Here is a 20,447-nt window from a genome sequence, read left to right as displayed (position 1 = left end):
ATGTTGGAAGTTTCAATTAATAGCCCATTACAATCAATCTTTGGAGACATTTCTCTTACTTCTGTTCTTTTGGCCAGTCATTGGGATTTTGTCTTCTAAATATGCTCAATGAATGGAAAGGATTTTATATACTATGAAACCAAAGGGAATAGAGAAGTATGTTTCTCAGGTAAATCAGAGCCAGAATAGAAAAGGATTAAGTGTGGAATGTGCTATATATGTTTCAAAAGACTGAAATACATCAAAATTGATAAAGAAATAAGCAACTCACTGCAAGTTGTAGAGATTTCTAAAAGAGAAAAAAATACATATGAATTAGCTCTAAAAGGTTAGTATTGCATTTTTGAGATTAATAGCTATTTTCTCTAATATTCCTCCAATAAAAACACAAAAAAGGATGTTTACAGAACATGTTTCCTCTCAATGAATGATTATGACATTGTAAGAGATTGATGTGTATGCCTGCTAAGTCGCTTCAGAGTAGCCCAGCAGGCTCCTCTGTCCATGGGATTCTCCAGGTGAGAATACTGGAGGGGGTTGTTGTGCCCTTCAGGGGATCTTGTGTCTCTTGCATTGGCAGGTGGGTTCTTTACCACTAGTGCCACCTGGGAACCTTAGTAATTCTGAACAATCCCATAGTGGGGTTCCGTGGTCCTTAACTTGGAAGAACTATAGGGAGACTAGACAGATGGAACTCATTATACCCTTTCACTTTTCTTCATCTGCTGAGCATCTCTTTCCTATCCTTAAATTTTTTTTCTCCTTTATGATTTTTTCCCTTTTTACACACTTTTGTTTTCTGAATGGCAAGTATCAGTTTATATTGACAGTCTCTAGAAAACCTTTCCCAGACTAATGTTATTCCATACTGTGTTTAATTAGAAATGATTATGTTTTAAAGAAAATAATAATATAAGGGCTTCCCTGGTGGCTCAGATGGTAAAGAAGCTGCCCGCGATGCAGAACACCTGGGTTTGGTCCCTACATCAGGAAGACACACTAGAGAAGTGAATGGCTACCCACTCCAGTATTCTTGCTTGGAGAATTCTATGGACAGAAGAGCCTGGCCAGTTACAGCCCATGGAGCTGCAAAGAGAATTGGACATGACAGAGACTGACACCTTCACTTCACTTAATAATATAGCAGAATTCTGAGAAATAAGGTGCTAGGAATGAATATTAAACTTTTGGAAGGTTAGAAATGAAAACCCCCAGACATTGTGGAAGATCAAAATATATTTGGGAAGCATCTTATCTGTTGTTTTTACTGAAATATAATAAAGATATAGATGTTTTTGGTCTAAGAAGAGACTAGACTTTTCTCTAAACCTTTAAAAAGTGCAATAGGTTAAAATTAATATAATTTTAAGTTTATAATTTAGTCTTATAGAAGTAATACATATATATTCTTAAAAACTTCAAATAATTTTATAAACATAAGAAAAAAACCCAACAATATCCTGACCTACACCCTTTATTCCTATTTTTCTTTCTTGGAAGGAACTACTTTTAACATTCTCTGATTGTTTTTTCTTGTGTTTTATATCTGTTTTTCTAAATAAGATATTTATAGAGTTATTTTTTGATTTATAATAGTCCATTTTAATTTTTGACTGCTTACCAGGCTTTATTTCTCATATTCTCTTTCCTTTCCCTTACGATGCATGTTCCCTTCTTCAATCCTTCCAATATATTTTGTCACAATTTTTGATTAAAATAATATATTCAGTGATTACATTGTTACAAACCTATATCCAGAGTTAAGGCTTATAATGCTATGGTGGTTTTGTTTACTGTACAACTCTTTGTATTTGTAATTAACCTTTTTCTTTGTTTTAAAAGAAGCTTGCCTAGATTATCCTTTGGATTTTATGCCATTTTAATGCCTTAACTGTCACTTTCTTTGCTTTTAGAAAGCACTGATTTCATTAGAGTGGTTAAAACTAGTGTGTTTGAACTGTTACATCTTCCTAAATCTCCTGTAATACTTTTCTCACAAATGGTTTTACAATTGGATCTGGTAAAAGCCAGAGCAAGCAAATATCTTTCACATCATTAGATTAAAGCCATGAGAGATGAAAGTGAAAAAGGAAACTGTAACAGGGAAATACAAATCAAAAGCACAATGAGATATCACTCACATGTTAGAATGGCTATTATCAAAAAGGCAAGGATGTGAAGAAGAGGGAATGCTTGTGGACTGTTGGTGGAAATGTAAATTGGTGCAGCCACTATGGAAAACAGTATGGAGGGTCCTTAATAAGTTAAAAAATAGAACTGCCATATGATTCAGTAATTCCACTTCTGAGTATTTATCCAAAGAAAATGAAAAAAACTAACTTGATAGATATATGCACCCCCATGTCTATTGCACCGTTATTTACAACAGTCAATATATAGAAACAATTTGTGTCCATCAGCAGATAAATGGATGAAGATGTGGTGTATGTATACAATGGAGTACTGTTCAGTATAAAAAGATGGATGGACTTTGAGGGGATTATGTCAAGTGAAATAAGCTAGACAAAGACAAATACTGTATGATTTCACTTAAGTTGGAATGTAAAAAAAAGAAAGCAACAAACCCCAAAACCCAAGATATAGAGCGTAGACACAGAGAACAAATTGGTGGTTGCCAAAGGTTGAGGGTGGGAGTTGGGCAAAATGGGTGAAAGGCATCGAAAGGCACAAACTTCCAGTTGTAAAATAAATGAATCATGGGATATAGTGTACAGCATGGCAACTATAGTTAATAATGAGAGAGTAGATTTAAAAAATTTTTGTCATAAGAAAAAAATTCTGTAACTATGTATGGTGAGGAATGTTAACCAGATTTACTGTGGTGATATACAAGTATCAAATCATTATGTTGTACACTTGCAACTGATATAATGGTCTATGTCAATTACACCACAGTAAGAAAATAACAAAAGAAAAAGGAACTGGGTAGCAAGTTGTGTGGTCTTTCCCCAGCATAAACAAAAGCCTAAGTGTAGTTTGTATGGAAGAAGATTGTTCTTCTAAAGATTCTCTACCAGAGTAAATTTTAAGACCAGAAGTAACAGAGAGAGTAGTAAGATTTCCAAGCAACTAGATATGAGAAATATGAGAGGAACTTACTCCTGGGTGATTCTTTAGTTGTAACTGAAATGCAAACACAGATAAGAATTAGTGTTATTCTGTGAGGAAGAGAAAATAGCTCTTTAACAGTTTTTCATTATCAGCAAAATGCATAATTATATAAAAATTTAAAAATTGTGTTTTTATAATACATGTATATATGTTTTAAAATTAAAAACTTTATTGGCCTATAATGAAATTTAAACATATGACTTAATTCTTTATACCCCCAATTCCCTCCCCTAAGAATTAAGCACTTTCAGAAATTTCAAAAGGTGTTTTGTTTTCTAGTGTCATTTTTTTGTCTTTTAAAAAAATGGAAATATAGCTAACTTATGATATTATGTTGGTTTCAGGTACTCCATAGTGATTTGACATTTGCATCCATTACAAATCTGTCCCCATACACAGTTATTACAACATTGATGACCATATTTCTTATGCTGTATATTACATGTCCATAACTTATTTATTTTGTAATTGGAGATTTGTGCCTGTTAATTCCCTTCACTTATTTGGCTCAACCTTCCACCCTCTCCCCTTTTGTAATCACTCATTTGTTCTCTGTATCTACAAGTCTGTTTTTATTTTGTTTGGGTTTTTACATTCTACGTATAACTGAGATCATGCAGTATTTGTCTTTCTTTGTCTGGCTTATTTCACTTATCATAATACCCTCTTGACTTCCCTGGTGGCTCAGACGGTAAAGAGTCTGCCTACAATGCCAGAGACCTGGGTTCAATCCCTGGGTTGGGAAGATCTCCTGGAGAAGGAAATGGCAACCCACTCCAGTATTCTTGCCTGTAAAATCCCATGGAGGAGCCTGGTAGACTACAGTCCATGGGGTCGCAAAGAGTTGGACACTACTGAGCGCCTTTTTTTTTTTTTTTTAATATCCTCTAGGTTTATTCATGTTGCATGTGGCAAGATTTCAATTTTTTTTAAAAGCTCAGTAATATTCCATTGTGTGTATGTGTGTGTGTGTCCATCAGTAGATAAATGAATAAAGAAGATGTAGTATATATATATTATTCATCTACATCAATAGACAAATGAATAAAGGTTCAATATCTATATATTAAATGAACACTTAGGTTGCTTCCATGTCTTGGCAATTGTAAACAGTGTTGTAGTGAACATTGGGGTACACTTTTCAAATTAGAATTTTTGTTTACTTAGAGTAACTACTTAGAAGTAAAGTTGCTGGATCATATGACATTTTTATGTTTAAATTTTTAAGGAAACTCCATACCGTTTTCCATAATTCTACACCAATTTACAATCCCACCAACAATACATGAGGGTACCCTTTTCTTCATATCCGTGCCAAAACTTGTTATTTTATTTATTTACTTTTAGTGATAGCCTAAAGATGGGCACAATATCACTTTTAGTGATAGCCTAAAGATGGGCACAATAAAGGACAGAAATGGTATTGACCTAACAGAAGCAGAAGATATTAAGAAGAGGTGGCAAGAATACACAGAAGAACTATACAAAAGAGATCTCAATGACCCAGATGATGTGATCACTCACCTAGAGCCAGACATCCTGGAATGTGAGGTCAAGTGGGCCCTAGGAAGCATCACTTTTAACAAAGCTAGTGGAGGTGATGGAATTCCAGCTGAGCTTCAAATCCTAAAAGATGATGCTGTGAAAGTGCTGCACTCAATATGCCAACAAATTTGGAAAACTCAGCAGTGGCCACAGGACTGGAAAAGGTAAGTTTTTATTCCAATCCCAAAGAAAGGCAATGCCAAAGATGTTCAAACTATGGCATAATTGTACTCATCTCACACAGCAGTAAAGCTCAAAATTCTCCAACTGAGGCTTCAACAGTACATGAGCCGTGAACTTTCAGATGTTCAAGCTCTGGATTTAGAAAAGGCAGAGGAACCAGAGATCAAATTGCCAACATCCGCTGGATCATCAAAAAAGCAAGAGAGTTCCAGAAAAACATTTCTGCTTTATTGACTATGCCAAAGCCTTAGACTGTGTGGATCACAACAAACTGAGGAAAATTCTTCAAGAGATGGGAATACCAGACCCCCTGACCTGCCTCTTGAGAAATCTGTATGCAGGTCAGGAAGCAACAGTTAGAACTGGACATGGAACAACAGACTGGTTCCAAATAGGAAAGGGAGTATTGTCACCCTGCTTATTTAACTTATATGCACACTATATTATGAGAAATGCCAGGCTGATGAAGCACAAGGTGTAATCAAGATTGCCAGGAGAAATATCAATAACCTCAGACATGCAGATGCCACCAGCTTTATGTCAGAAAGTAAAGAAGAACTAAAGAGCCTCTTGATGAAAGTAAAAGAGGAGAGTAAAAAAGTTGGCTTAAAGCTCAACATTCATAAAACAAAGATCATGGCATCTGGTCCCATCAATTCATGGCAAATAGATGGGGAAACAGTGGAAACAGTGACAGACTTTATTTTTTTTGGCTCCAAAATCCCTGCAGATGGTGATTGCAGCCATGAAATTAAAAGACGCCTACTCCTTGGAAGAAAAGCTATGACCAACCTATACAGCATATTAAAAAGCAGAGACATTACTTTGCTAACAAAGGTCCATCTAGTCAAAGCTATGGTTTTTCCAGTGGTCATGTATGGATGTGACAGTTGGACTATAAAGAAAACTGAGCACTGAAGAATTGATGCTTTTGAATTGTGGTGTTGGAGAAAACTCTTTTTTAAATTTTTTTTCATTTATTTTTATTAGTTGGAGGCTAATTACTTTACAATATTGTAGTGGGTTTTGTCATACATTGACATGAGTCAGCCATGGATTTACATGTATTCCCCATCCCGATCCCCCCTCCCTCCTCCCTCTCTACCCGATCCCTCTGGGTCTTCCCAGTGCACCAGGCCCGAGCACTTGTCTCATGCATCCAACCTGGTCTGGTGATCTGTTTCAACCTAGATAATATACATGTTTCGATGCTGTTCTCTCGAAACATCCCACCTTTGCCTTCTCCCACAGAGTCCAAAAGTCTGTTCTGTACATCTGTGTCTCTTTTTCTGTTTTGCATATAGGGTTGTCATTACCATCTTTATAAATTCCATATATATGTGTTAGTATGCTGTAATGTTCTTTATCTTTCTGGCTTACTTCACTGTGTATAATGGGCTCCAGTTTCATCCGTCTCATTAGAACTGATTCAAATGAATTCTTTTTAATGGCTGAGTAATATTCCATGGTGTATATGTACCACAGCTTCCTTATCCATTCGTCTGCTGATGGGCATCTAGGTTGCTTTCATGTCCTGGCTATTATAAACAGTGCTGCGATGAACACTGGGGTGCATGTGTCTCTTTCAGATCTGGTTTCCTCAGTGTGTATGCCCAGAAGTGGTATTGCTGGGTCATATGGCAGTTCTATTTCCATTTTTTTAAGAAATCTCCTGGAGAAGACTCTTGAGAGTCCCTTGGACTTCAAGGAGATCCAATCAGTCAATCCTGAAGGAAATCAGTCCTGAATATTCATTGGAAGGACTGATGCTGAAGCTGAAACTCCAATCCTTTGGCCACCTGATGCAAAGAACTGACTCATTGGAAAAGACCCTGATGCTGGGAAAGATTGAAGGCAGGAGGAGAAGGGGACAACAGAGAATGAGATGGTTGGATGGCATCACGGACTTGATGAACCTGAGTTTGAGTAAGCTCCAGGAGTTGGTTGGTAATGTATGGGGAAGCCTGGCATGCTGCAGTCCATGGGGTTGCAGAGTCAGACATGACTGAGCGACTGAACTGAACTGAACTGATTCTGATGGCTATCTCATTGTTGATTTGCATTTCTTTGATAATTAATGATATTCGGCATCTTTTCATGTACCTTTTGGCCATTGCTGTGTCTTCTTTGGCAAAACTGTCTATTTAGGTCCTATGCCCATTTTTTAATTGTTTTTTTTTTTGGAGGGAGTTTGTTTGTTCTTTTTAGATGTTGAGTTGATTGAATTCTTTGTATGTTTTAGATATTAGCCTTTTATCACATATCATTTGCAAATATCTTCTCTCGTTGAATTGCCTTTTTGTTTTGTTGATAGTGTCCTTTGATGTGCAGAAGCTTTTTAGTTTGAGGTAGTCCTGTTTGTTTACTTTTGCTTTTATTTCCCTTGTTTGAGGAGATATACTCCTGAAATATTGCTAAGAGTGATGTCAAAGAGTATACTGCCTATGTTTTCTTTCAGATTTTTTATGGTTGAACATCTTACATTTAAGTCTTTAATTAAAGTTTATTTTTGATTTTATTTTTGAGTATGGTGTGATAAAGTCCAGTTTGACCCTTTTGTGTGTGGTTATTCAGTTTTCCCACCACCATTTACTGAAAGAAAGAAAGTGAAAGTTGTTCAGTCATGTCCAACTCTTTGTGACCCCATGGACTGTAGCCTGCCAGACTCCTATGTCCATGGAATTCTCCAGGCAAGAATACTGGAGTGGGAAGCTGTTCCCTTCTCCAGGGGATCTTCCCAACCCAGGGATCAGACCCAGGTCTTCTGCATTGCAGGCAGATTCTTTACTGTCTGAGCCACCAGGGGATTCTTCATTGCATATTCTTGGCCTCTTTGTTTTAAATTAATTGATCAAATATTCATGGATTCATTGCTGGGCTCTCCTTTTCTTTTGATCTATATGTCTGTTTGTATGCTAGTATCATATGATACAGCTAGTATCATATCATATCATACATGTTATGAATATTATAACATAATAAAGTTTGAAATCAGAGAGCACTTAAGCTTTAAGAATTTTGTTTCAAATTTTCTTCTGCTTGCATTCCTCTGTTATTTCTTAGACATAACAGTTTAGCCTTTTAAAATAAGTCTTTTCTCTCAGTTTAATGGGTTCCCAAGCATGCCTGGAGGAAAATGAAATTTTAATTTTCAGCCTCCGTGTCCCAATAGTACTCTTAATAACAAGATTTATAAAAGTGTAGGAAAGGAAATGTTTTCTTTTTCCTAAGAGAGCAAAACATCTCTTGGTGGTAAGCAATATAGAGGGAACTTACCTGTTTGTGTTGATACAGTTCCTATAGAAACAAATACAAAAAAACATATAAGTTAACTTAAAGGTGATACAGCAATTATTTCTAATTTTTAAATGACAGATGAAAATCTAGAAATGAAATGATGACAGATGGAGAACACAAGATCTCGTGTTAACTGATATAAAAACACAATATTTGAGATTCAAAACAGGAACTTACTGACAGGTTTTGAGGTCACAACTGAAATAAGAAGAAAAAGAAAAATATATGCATTTGTTGGCCATTAGGAGGAAATTAATTTTCTTTGTTATATTTCTAAAATCATACTATTGAATTCAAAAGTTACATAAGTTATTTAAGTCAAACTTATCCTATATCAAAGTTTATACACGTATTTTAAAAGTAAGATTATTTTATGTGAGGAAAAACAGCAATTCTCTGACCATTTCCTTCTTGCCCTTAATTTCCTTTCCATTTACATCCCTTTGGAATGTCAATTTAACTAATATTTGGATATAGAAGGTCTATTTTAGGATTAAAAAATATGGATAATGTATAAAGGCTTCCTACTATGGGCAACTGTGCTTAGCCTCTTTTTTTCTACCATTCTCCAATTTAATTTCCACGTACCTATCTTTTAAAGAAAACTGTTGCCCAGAGGAATTGGGTGGAGAGGGAGGTGGGAGGGGGGATGGGGATGGGGAATACTTGTAAATCCATGGCTGATTCATGTCAATGTATGGCAAAAAGCAATACAATATTGTACAGTAATTAGCCTCCAACTAATAAAAATAAATGGGAAAAAAAACAGAAAGAAAAAAAAATAAAACTGTTGAACTTTTTTTTGGGGGGGGTAAATCAGTATATTTTGTTAGCAATATCATGATTATGTCAATTATTTTTATTGCTGAGTCATAATATTCTAGCTTTCATGTGCAAAATTTTCTTTTCTCTGAGATAATTCTTTGTTTTTTGGGATTTCTTACATAGATTTAGAAGATTTTTGCCTTTTGTTATTTTCCTCAGTCATTTAAGTGAGTTTCTGGAGGGAAAAGAAGATGGTGTCATATTCAATTATCTTTTTAATAAATATATTTTATTTTTAAATTTTTTGGCTATGCTGTGTGGCTTTTGTGGGATCTTAGTTCCCGACCAGAGGTTGAACGCAGGCCTTCGACAATGAGAACACAGAGTCCTAACCACAGGACCACTATGGAATTTCCCATATTTAGTTATCTTAATATGGGTTCTGATATTCTTCTTTGGTGATTATACAATTAAAAATGGTCACATTCCAAAATTGCAAATGCTTCACAGTTAGTGATCCAAATAATCCCAAGATTAAAAATAGAAAAAGAAGGTACTTAGTGAAAAAATAAAAATATTTCTAAGTTAGAGTGATTTAAAAATTGAAGTTTTAACTTGCAAAACTCAAAAGTTGTCCTTTTCACAGACAGAATGTGCAGATTTCAAAACTAACTTACAGATGGATTTTGAAGTCTCAACCAAAACACAAACAAAATCAATGCAAAATTCTTTGCTTAATGAAAGAAAACTAGATTTTCTTATAATATTTTTGATTTAGTCACAATGTAAAATGGACATACTCAAATATATTATTAATGTTTACTTGTTTATGAAAGTCATATGTTTTCTAATTTTAAAGTCAACTTGTTTTATAGGTGTGTAGCAAAAGTAATTAGTTCCTTAGTGAATATATTTATAGTTGGATTTTTCTCCTCAAAGGCAGTTGCGTGCAATCTCTTTTTCCGGGACTTACAAGAAATATTTCAAAACTGCTTTCTCGATATGTGGTTTCTTGTATTTTTAGTTTTAAATATCATGTACTGATTTCTTACTCTCAAGATTAGGGCTTCTTGTTCCTCCACTTAACATATGTGATAGCCATATTTTAAGGTATATCCAATGAATCACACCCTTGTGTAATGCACTCCACTTGAGTGAGAATAGAACCTATAGTTAATAGCAGTTGGCAAAGGTTATAGGACAGTCACTACCATGATAGTGTTATAGCATCTATGGCTTAGTTCTAGGGGCTGGAGTGAGATTCTGCTGGCTTTGAAGATGTAAGCTTCTATGTTGTGCGAGTGTCTTTGAGAGAATAAGGTAGGAAGGATCTTTGGAAGTCTCTAACATCTGAGAGTGGTCTCAGTTGACAGCCAGGAAGAAAGTGGACACCTAATGAAAGAGACATATAGTATATTGTGAAATAGCCTAACATGACCTTTTAGTTATAGAAGTGAGGCAGAGAGAATAGGGCAGCCACTAAAGGGAATGTTAAATGAAATAAAAGGGAAATAATTCCTTATGGAAGTATGGTCATTTGGGATGCAATGAGCATAACACAAATTAGAAGTAAGTAAATATTATATGTTTAAAAATAATGAAAAAGCATTATCAGGTTAAAATAAATGCTGATTTAAAATACATCTTAGCAAAAATGAAAGATGAAAATCATATGGCCATCTCAAAAGATAGAGAAAAAGCATTTGACAAAATTAAACATTCATTTATGATAAAAACTCTCAACAAATTGGAAACAGAGGGAATGTACATTATAGCAAATACCACATATGACAAACCCATATCCAATATTACACTCAACAGTGAAAAGCTGAAAGCATTTCCTTTAAAATCAGGTACAAGACAAGGATGCCCACTCACACCACTTTTATTCAGCATAGTTTTGGAAGTCCTAGCCACAGCAGTTAGACAAGAAAAAGAAATAAAGGGATCCAAACTGGAAAGGAAGAAATAAAACTATCACTGTTTGTAGTTGACATAATGCTATATATAAAAAATCCTAATGATACCACTGAAAAGCTATTAGGACTCATCAATGAATTTAGTAAAATTTCAGGATATAGAATTATTATATGGAAATCTGTTGCATATCATATACTAACAATGAACTGTCAGAAAGATAAAGGAGACAATCCCTGTATCCAGGGCTCCTTTGATCCAACTTTTCCTGAGAATTGTGGGATCAAAGTAGAAGCTTGACTGAGAGGAGTGGAAGAGGTGATTTATATAGACTTATTTTTAACACATTTTTAGCTGATCATCCTGTCTTCATTTCCACCTTTACATGGTTGGTTAAATGTTACCCAGTCTGGAAATTCTGAGTTCTCTGTTTCTACTGTTAAATTTAATTCTCTTGAATTTTCTGGGATTCATGTTTTGTCTTAGCTAAGTTAGTTATTACTCATCCATCTGCTTTTAAACTTGAATAGTTTTGTTTCAGATTTTCATCTGCTTATTTCTTTTGTTATTTCCAGACATCATAGTTTTGCCTTAAATTCTTTAATGTTATTTAATGTGATTCCAGGAGTGCATGGAGGAAAATATAGTTTTTCAAGTGTTCATTTTCAACCTAAAGTACTCCAGTATTACTCTTATAATAATGGGATTTAAACTATTATGACAGTCATCAGTATATAATTAAAATATTTTTCTACTCATCAGATACCAAAGTGTATTAGCAATAAGAGATAGATAAGGAGCTTACTGGTTTGTCCTGAGGTAGTCCCTACAGAAACAAACACAAATAGACATATAAGCTAACAAAGGTATTATTTTCTCCAGTTCTCTAAATAGTATATTTATAAAGCTAGAAATGAAGACAACTAAAGTATGCAAGTATTCCTTGTAGGTTGTTTTCAACACAGGATATTTGAGGTTTAAAAGAAAACTTACCAACAGGTTTTGAAGTGACAGCTGAAATAGAAAAAAAAAAAGGCATTTATTATCTCTTAGAAGACTACTTTTCCTTAATATTGTTCTGAAATCAGCCTATAGAATGCAAAGTTTGCATGAATTATTTAAGTTTAATTTTTCTTAAAGCACATATACTTTTTAAAAAAAAATTTACTTATTTGGCTGTGTTGGGAACTTCATCGTGTCATGCAGGCGCTTTCATTGTGGTGCATGGGTTCAGTAGTTGCAGCATGCAAGCTCTCTAGTTGTGGTGAGTGGATTCAGTAGTTGTGGTATGTGGGCTTAGTTGCCCTGAGGCATGTGGGAGCTTAGTTCCCCAACTAGGGATTGAACTTGCATCCCCTGTATTGCAGGGCAAATTCCTAAGCCCTGGACCACCAGAGACATCACCACACGTACTTATTTGAAAAGCCAAATTATTGAAGTTAAGACCACCAGTTCTCTTACTCATCTGTTCTTACCTGTTATTTTCTTTTACTTACATACTTTTGTGAGGGAGGACTTTAGAACTAATATTTAGTTGTGGAATAATTGTACGATATTTCATAATTTTCCTATTTTGGGTAATGAACATTTTTAAAGAAGGAATACTTCTGAGCTTATTCTGAAACCGGTATCACTCTGATACTAAGATTAGGCAAAGTCGTACAAATAAGAAAATTACAGCTTAATATCACCGATGAAATAGATGCAAAAATCCTCAATAAAACATTCAGCAATGTCAACTTATTGACAAGTTTGAAAGCCACAACTGAAATAGGAAGACAAATAAAAGTATAGGTGTTTGTTCATTAGAAGGCAATTACTTTTACTTTGGAGCTTCCCTGGTGGCTCAATGGTAGAGAATATGCTGGCCAATGCAGGAGACTCAGGAGATATGGGTTTGATTCCTGGGTCAGGAAGATCCCCTGGAGAAGGAAATGGCAACCCCCTCCACTATTTTTGCCTAGGAAAATCCCATGGATGGAGGAGACTGGCGGGCTACAGTTCATGGGGATGCAAAAGAATCTGACACAACTGAACAACTAAACAACAACTTTTACTTTATAGCTTTCTAAAATTATGCACTGGAATTAAAAATTTACCTTAATATTAATTTTAATATACCAAAGTACCTGTATGTACTTTAAAAATCAAATTGTTTTTTAAAATTAATATGCCAGTCCTCTTACCAATCAAATCTTACTCCTTGTTTCTTCTTTCATTTTCACTATGTTAAGGAGGTTTGGCTATTAAGTGATATTCAGTACTAGAATATCTACAAGATAGTTTATGATTTTTACAATTTGAACAATGTACACTAGCTTCCTCATGTGGAAATCAAGGTTTTACCTCTTTTTCTACCTTTCTCTCTTTGCTCTCTCTCCAACAAAGTCATGTCACATTAAAAAGAAAATCAATATGTTAGCAATACCATGATCATAAAATAATCTTTGTAGCTGAGCCATGTATCACTTTTCTTGTGCAAACTTTTCTTTGACTTGCAGTTAATTTCTGCAATCTTTCCTGTTTTCTTAAAATGTTTTACAGGTTTGTGGCTTTTATAATTTGCTTAGCCATTTTAGCAAGTTTCAGGAGGAAAAAGAAGAAAGTGTCCAGCTTTTGATTTGTATAATATTGTCTCTGATACTGTTCATGGGTAGTTTTACAATCAGAAATGGTAATACGTGGAAAGCTCAAATCCTCACAATTAGCAGACCAGATCACCCACATCTTAGAAACACAAACAGAGGGTACTAATAGCTTCTAGGGTTTTTCCTAGAATACAAATAATAACATAAGTGTAACTTGTCTGAGATAAGATTATATTTTTATTCTCTGATCTATTCTAGAGAGGTTTTTAAAATGTAAATTATAACAGCTTGAGAGAGTGAAAAGTTTCTTTTTATTTGGGAGACTAAAGCATGTAGGGAAGGTTGAAAATGGACTTACTAATGGATTAATGGATTCTGGTATCTCAACTGAGACACACACAAAATAAACAAATGCATATTGTTACTTGACCCTAAAAAATAGACTAGTTTTCTCCAATAGGATTTCATGATGAAGGGAATGCAGTATTGACACAATCAGATGGTATTATTAAAATTTAATTGTAATAAAATATATTTTCAAAAAATTAAGAAGTCAGTTGTATTAATCATACTTTTATCTTTTCTGTATTTCTGATGCTTTGATGTCTGAGCCCTTGCTGCCTCTTCCAGGCCTAGCCAATTCCTTGAGACCTTAAAATAACTCTCTTGCCAGCATACCTTTAATATGCAAAGTAACAAATCCAGAACCTATACCCCCAAACCACTTCCTTTATTGGGCTCTTGTACTCTGAGCCATTGTTTCCGTGCCCTAGTTTCCCTGGAGCCAGGTATCAGACAATTATGTGCAACTGCTATACCTTGGAGCTTGCTGAAATTCTTCAAATTAGCCATTCCTAGACCTGCTTAGCTTGTTTACTGTCTTGCTCATTTCCAGGAAAGCCATGATAAAGCCTCTTGCCTGGACCACCCCTCCCCTGTTGTATTCCCTTGACTCCCTTTATCTTCTTCCTGACCCTGATGATTCCCCATGTGGCCCTGCCTAATGTGGCATGTCCTGTCCTCTGGGGACCTGTGAGTAATAAACGATGTTTTCACTGTAGTCATCTACTTATCTATTGGCCTTGTCACACACAAATAATAATAAACCCTGCAGATTAAAACACTAACTTTGTATGCTTATATTGGTTCCTTACACCAACCATTTGAAATCAGATTTGCTCTTCCAAATTATATGTATCTTTTACCTAAATGTAGGCTTCTTTTGTTGGAAATAACTTTCTGAAAATGTGATTTCTTTACTTGTTTTATACAGTATTTACTGAGTTTCTACTCAGATGAGACCTTCCTGTTCATTCACTCAGTACCTCACTCCCTTTCCCTTTCTGTGGTACTCAGAATTTCCCTAATCAGTCACCCCTTGTTAAATGCCCTCCCTTTGAGTGAAGGAAGAACCTTTGACTTGCTTCCAGCTTAGAAACTTGGCCAAGGCTGTAGCACAGTCACTCCCATGATCATGTTGCATTATTTAAGACTCACTGTTAGCAGATAAAATTGAGAGATTCTGCTGCTGGGCTTTGAAGAAGTAAGCTACCTAGTTGTGAGACTACCTTTGTGAGGGCAGTGGGGCAAAGAAGTTCAGGGTTTCTGGGATTTGAGTGTCCCTAAGTGACATCCAGTTAAGACATAAGGGACCTTAGAGAAGATATATAAGATATGACAAAATCATCTAACAAGCATAAAATATAAGTCGTACATGGATGGGGGAGAGAATGGTTCAAAAGTATTAAAAGATTTTAAAGGGGATAAAAACAAATTTTTTGAAGGAAGCATAGAAATGCAGGAAAGAAAAAAGTAAATATGTGGGTAATATATTTACTGCAGTTAATTTTTACATTCTTTTATGCTTTCTTAACATGTGTTATAAGTTTGTGACTTTTGTTATTTCCCTGTCATTTTTGTGAACCTCAGGAGGGAAGAGAAGAAGTACCCCTTTTCAATTTGTTTCATAAGTACTCTGATACTCTCTACACAGAATTTTTTACAATCAGAAATAGTAACATATAAAAGTTCAAAACCCTTGCAGTTAGCAGACCAAATCACCATAGATTAGACATAGAAAGAAAGCATTGAAGAAAGAAACTTACTGGGTTGTTGTGAGATATGTCCTACAAAAGGAAAAAAACCCCACAGATAAACATGTAAGCTAGCTTAAAGATAACATGACTATTTTCTCTAATTCTACAAAAGATAAATTAATAAATCTAGGAATAATGATGACCAGAGAATGCAAAAGTCACATAAATGGTGATGAAAACACATAAGGTTTGAGCTTCAAAAGACAAACAGGTTTTGAAGTTGCAATTGTAATAGGAAGAAAATTGTAGGGTTTGATTGCCATTTGAAGGAGATTGCTTTTAAAAAACAGCTTTCTAAAATCAATCTATAGAATGCAAAGTTTACATGACTAATTTTTCTTATATCAAAATACATCTTTATTTTAAAAATAAAATTGTTTTACATAGGTAAAAATATCAGTTCTCTTACTCATTCCTTTTCATCTCCAGTTTTTCTTTTACTCTTTTGGAGGGCTAGCTATATTTGGTCATAGAATTCCTAAATAATATTTCATGGTTTTTCAAATTTGGAAGATGTAGATTGGTTTTCTACTATGCAGAGGGCTTTATCTCTTTTCTTTAAAAGTGATTTTCTTTTAACTTTCTCTTTCTGATATTTAATTATTGGTTTTAGAAACACAAGAGTTTTCTGTATATTAAACTTATATTCTGCAACTTCACTGGATTCATTTATTAGTTCTAGTAGTTTTTGGGTGGAGATTCTAGGGTTCTCTATGTAGATTATCATATCAGCTGCATAGTGACAGTTTTACCATCTTCCTTTCCAATTTTGATACTTTTAATTTTTTTGTTGTCTGATTGCTGAAGCTAAGACTTCCAATGCTGTGTTAAATAGAAGTGGTTAGAGTGGGCATCCTTATCTTGTCTTTGAATTTAATGGGAAAACTTTCAACTTTTCTCCATTGAGTATGATATTTGCTGTGTTTCTCATAAATGGCCTTTATCATGTTTTAATGTGTTCCCCCATAACAACTTTGATGAGAGGTTTTTAAAATTGTGAATGAATGTTGAATTTTGTCAAGTGTTTTTTTCTGTGTCTATTAAGATGATTACATAGTTTTTGTCTTTCCTTTTGTTAATGTGCATCACATTAATTTGTGAATGTTGAACCATCCTTGTAACCTTGGAATAAAGCCAGGTTGATCATGGTTATTTATCCTTTTTATATTTTATTGAATTTCGTTTGCTAATATTTTACTGAGGATTTTTTTGTTCTATATTCATCAAAGATTTTGGCCTGTAATTTTCTTTTTTTGTAGTATCTTTGATTTTGGTATCAGATTAATAGTGGCCTCATAAAAGAATGACTTTGGATGTGTCCCCTCCTCTTCAATTATTTGGAATAGTTAGGGAAGGATAGGTATAAGATCTCCTTTATATGTTTAAAAGAATTCTCCAGTGAAGCTATCTGGTCCTAGACTTCTGTTTGCAGGGAGTTTAAAAAATAACAGATTCTATTTCACTTCTAACAATCGGCCTGTTCAAACTGTTTGTCTTTCTTGACTTGGTCTTGGCAGGCTGTGTGTTTCTAGAAATTTGTCCATTTTTCTCTAGGTTGTTCAATCTGTTGGCTATAAACGTTCATGACATACTTTTATGATTTTTTGCTATCTCTATTTAATTGGTTATTATTTCTTCTCTTTCATTCCTTATTTTGTTTGGGTCCTCTCTTGTTCAGCCTAGCTAAAGGCTATCAATTTTGCATATCTTAAAAAAACAGTTCTTTGTTCAATGGATCTTTTCAATTTTTTTTTAATCTCCATTTTATTTATTTCCTTTCTGATCTTTATTATATCCTTCCTTCTGCTGACTTTGGGTTTTGTTTGTTCCTTCTTAAATTCCTTCAGGTGGTAGTGTAGGTTGTTTATTTGAGATTTTTCTTATTTCTCAAGGAAGTACTGTAATGTTATAAACTTCCCTCTTAGAACTGCTTTTGCTGCTTTTGGAGTGTTGTTAGAACAATTAGTTTTAAGTTGTCAGATGATTCCTGGATCTCCATTTCTTTGGGACAGTAACTGGAGGTTTACTATATTCCATTTGATGCAGTCATGTTTCCCTAGTTCTTCATGATCCTTTGCGTAGGTGTCTGAATAGAGAAGTTATCTCTTCCAGACTTTGTGGACCTACTTTGGTAACAGAAGACTTTCACCTACAGGTAAGATTATGCTGGAGCTTGGTCTAGTGATCTAGCACTTTAGGTCTAGTGGTGCTAGGTACCATGTGTAGAGGCACATGGTGATACTGCATCAGGGAGGGTATGATATCTGTTTGACTTAGGCCACCAGTGTCCACAGCATCAACAACTGGATGCTGTGGGGGGGTGTTTGCAGTGGGTACACGGGTTGTTGTTGACCTTAGTGGCACCTCCGTATCTAACAGTGAGGGACCAGAACTGGTAGTGGTGGTGGCTGGAACCAGTGGTGTGCACATCCTGACACCATTTGGCAGTAGAGACCAACTGCAGGTGCCTGTGTTGTGGTATGCACTGGTTGCAGACATACAGGTAGTAATGGAGGCCAGAGCAGTCAGCAAGGACTAGGAGCAATTGTGGGCACAATAGCAGCTGTGGGGGCCCTGGGTGTCAATATGCTCTCCCATGGCTACATAGAGTCCTCCTGGGTGTGTGCATGTGGTGGAGGCCAGAGACTTGTGTTTGGTTGACACTATGTCTTTGCATATCTAGAGGTGTTATCCCTGAGTGGATGCATGGTGGTGGGGTCAGCTGCAGTGTTCTAGGCTGGTATCTTGCACTTGCAAAGCCACAGAGTACTGGGCTAGATGCTATTACGGTTCCCAGACTCTGAATGGTCAGGGCGGGGGTTGGGGAATGGGGAGGGACTCAGTTGGGTGGCATCAGGGAAGCTGAATATCTGTGGGGCAAAACCTCATGAAACTGCAAGGTTCTGTGGTGGTTGTGCTGACTGATGATTTCTTTAGTGGCAATAGCTCTGGGTTTGTCTATAGAGCAGGATACTGTGAACTGTGGTTGCTCTTGATTTGTAGCTGCTCTTGGGAACCCTTACCTTTCTTCCTTGTTCCAGTTGTCTCTATATGACTCAGTTATGCTGGTCTTTGTGGGGTGGAACTAAAGCAAGGCTTTACTTATTTTTCTTTTATTCCAACTTTATTGAAGTATGATCAGTAAATTAAAATTGTATACATTTAAGGTGTGCATGGAGTGTGAAGCCAAGTGGGCCTTAGGAAGCATCACTACCAACAAAGCTAGTGGAGTTGATGGAATTCCAGCTGAGCTATTTCAAATCCTAAAAGATTCTACTGCTAATGTGCTGCACTCAATATGCCAGCAAATTTGGAAAACTCAGCAGTGGCCACAGGACTGGTAAAGGTCAGTTTTCATTACAATCCCTAAGAAAGCAATCCCAAAGAATGTTCAAACTACCACACAATTGCACTCATCTCACACGCTAGCAAAGTAATGCTCAAAATTCTCCAAGATAGGCTTCAACAGTACGTGAACCGTGAACTTCCAGATGTTCAAGCTGGTTTTAGAAAAGGCAGAGGAACAAGAGATCAAATTATCAAAATCTGCTGGATCATTGAAAAAGCAAGAGATTCCAGAAAAACATCTATTTCTGCTTTATTAACTATGCCAAAGACTTTGACTGTGTGGATCACAACAAACTGTGGAAAATTCTTCAAGAGATGGGAATACCAGACCACCTGACCTGTCTCTTGAGAAATCTGCATGCAGGTCAAGAAGCAACAGTCAGAACTGGATATGGAACAACAGACTGGTTCCAAATAGGAAAAGGAGTACGTCAAGGCTGTATACTGTCACCCTGCTTATTTAGCTTACATGCAGTGTACATCATGAGAAACACTGGGCTGGAGGAAACACAAGCTGGAATCAAGATTGCCGGAAGAAGTATCAATAACCTCAGATACACAGATGCCACCACCTCATGGCAGAAAGCAGAGAAGAACTGAAGAGCCTCTTGATGAAAGTGAAAGAGGAGAGTGAAAAAGTTGGCTTAAAGTTCAACATTCAAAAAGCTAAGATAATGATATCCAGTCCCATCACTTCATGGCAAATAGATCAGGAAACAATGGAAACAGTGACGGACTTTATTTTCTTGGGCCCCCAAATCATTGCAGATGGTGACTGCAGCCATGAAATTAAAAGATGCTTGCTCCTTGGAAGAAAGCTATGACCAACCTATACAGCATATTAAAAAGCAGAAACATTGCTTTGCCAATAAGGTTCATCTAGTCAAAGCTATGGTTTTTCTAGTAGTCAATGTATGGATGTGAGAGTTGGACTATAAAGAAAGCTGAGCACCGAAGAATTGATGTTTTTGAACTGTGGTGTTGGAGAAGACTCTTAAGAGTCCCTTGGACTTCACGGAGATCTGACCAGTCCATCCTAAAGGAAATCAGTCCTGAATATTCATTGGAAGGACTGATGTTGAAGCTGAAACTCCAATACTTTGGCCACCTGATGTGAAGAACTGACTTGTTTTGAAAAGACCCTGATGCTGGGAAAGATTGAAGGTGGAAAAAAGGGACGACAGAGGATGAGATAGTTGGATGGCATCACCGACTTGATGGACATGAGTTTGAGCAAGCTTTGGGAGTTGGTGATGGGCAGGGAAGTCGGGTGTGCTGCAGTCCATGGGGTTGCAAAGAATCAGACATGACAGAGCAACTGAACTGAACTGAAGGTATATATAGGCATTTTCTTTGAGTAGTCTGTTTTTTTTCCCACAAAATTTTCTCTAAGGTTCTACCTGGTAAACAAGTATATACCTGATTGCCACTGTACTAAGAACTATGTAGAATGATGTATTGTATTTATTATTTGGAAATTTTTGTGTTTATTATGTAGTTTCTTATTTAACTGCCTGATAGCAGTACTACTTCTGATCTCAACTGTGTATTGTGTTCGGAAGTTTTAACCTTCTCT

At 35.8% G+C, this 20,447-nt stretch overlaps 1 protein-coding gene across 1 annotated transcript in view; it reads right to left on the bottom strand.

The window, feature by feature from the left end:
• Nucleotides 1-20,447, bottom strand: part of LOC122429225 (testis-expressed basic protein 1-like) — a 128,956-nt gene that overhangs the window by 41,004 nt on the left and 67,505 nt on the right. Inside the window, exons 34-35 of the mRNA XM_043449470.1 lie at nucleotides 11,833-11,853; nucleotides 8,137-8,157 (exon numbers count right to left, since the gene is read on the bottom strand). Of these exons, the coding sequence (XP_043305405.1) occupies nucleotides 8,137-8,157; nucleotides 11,833-11,853 (42 nt within the window). The remainder of the gene's footprint in view (nucleotides 1-8,136; nucleotides 8,158-11,832; nucleotides 11,854-20,447) is intronic.

This window comes from Cervus canadensis, chromosome 28 (assembly GCF_019320065.1).
Source record: "Cervus canadensis isolate Bull #8, Minnesota chromosome 28, ASM1932006v1, whole genome shotgun sequence".
Classification (NCBI taxonomy): domain Eukaryota; kingdom Metazoa; phylum Chordata; class Mammalia; order Artiodactyla; family Cervidae; genus Cervus; species Cervus canadensis.
The sequence above is the reverse complement of the archived record's forward strand: the minus strand, read 5'-3'. Positions and strand labels throughout refer to the sequence as shown.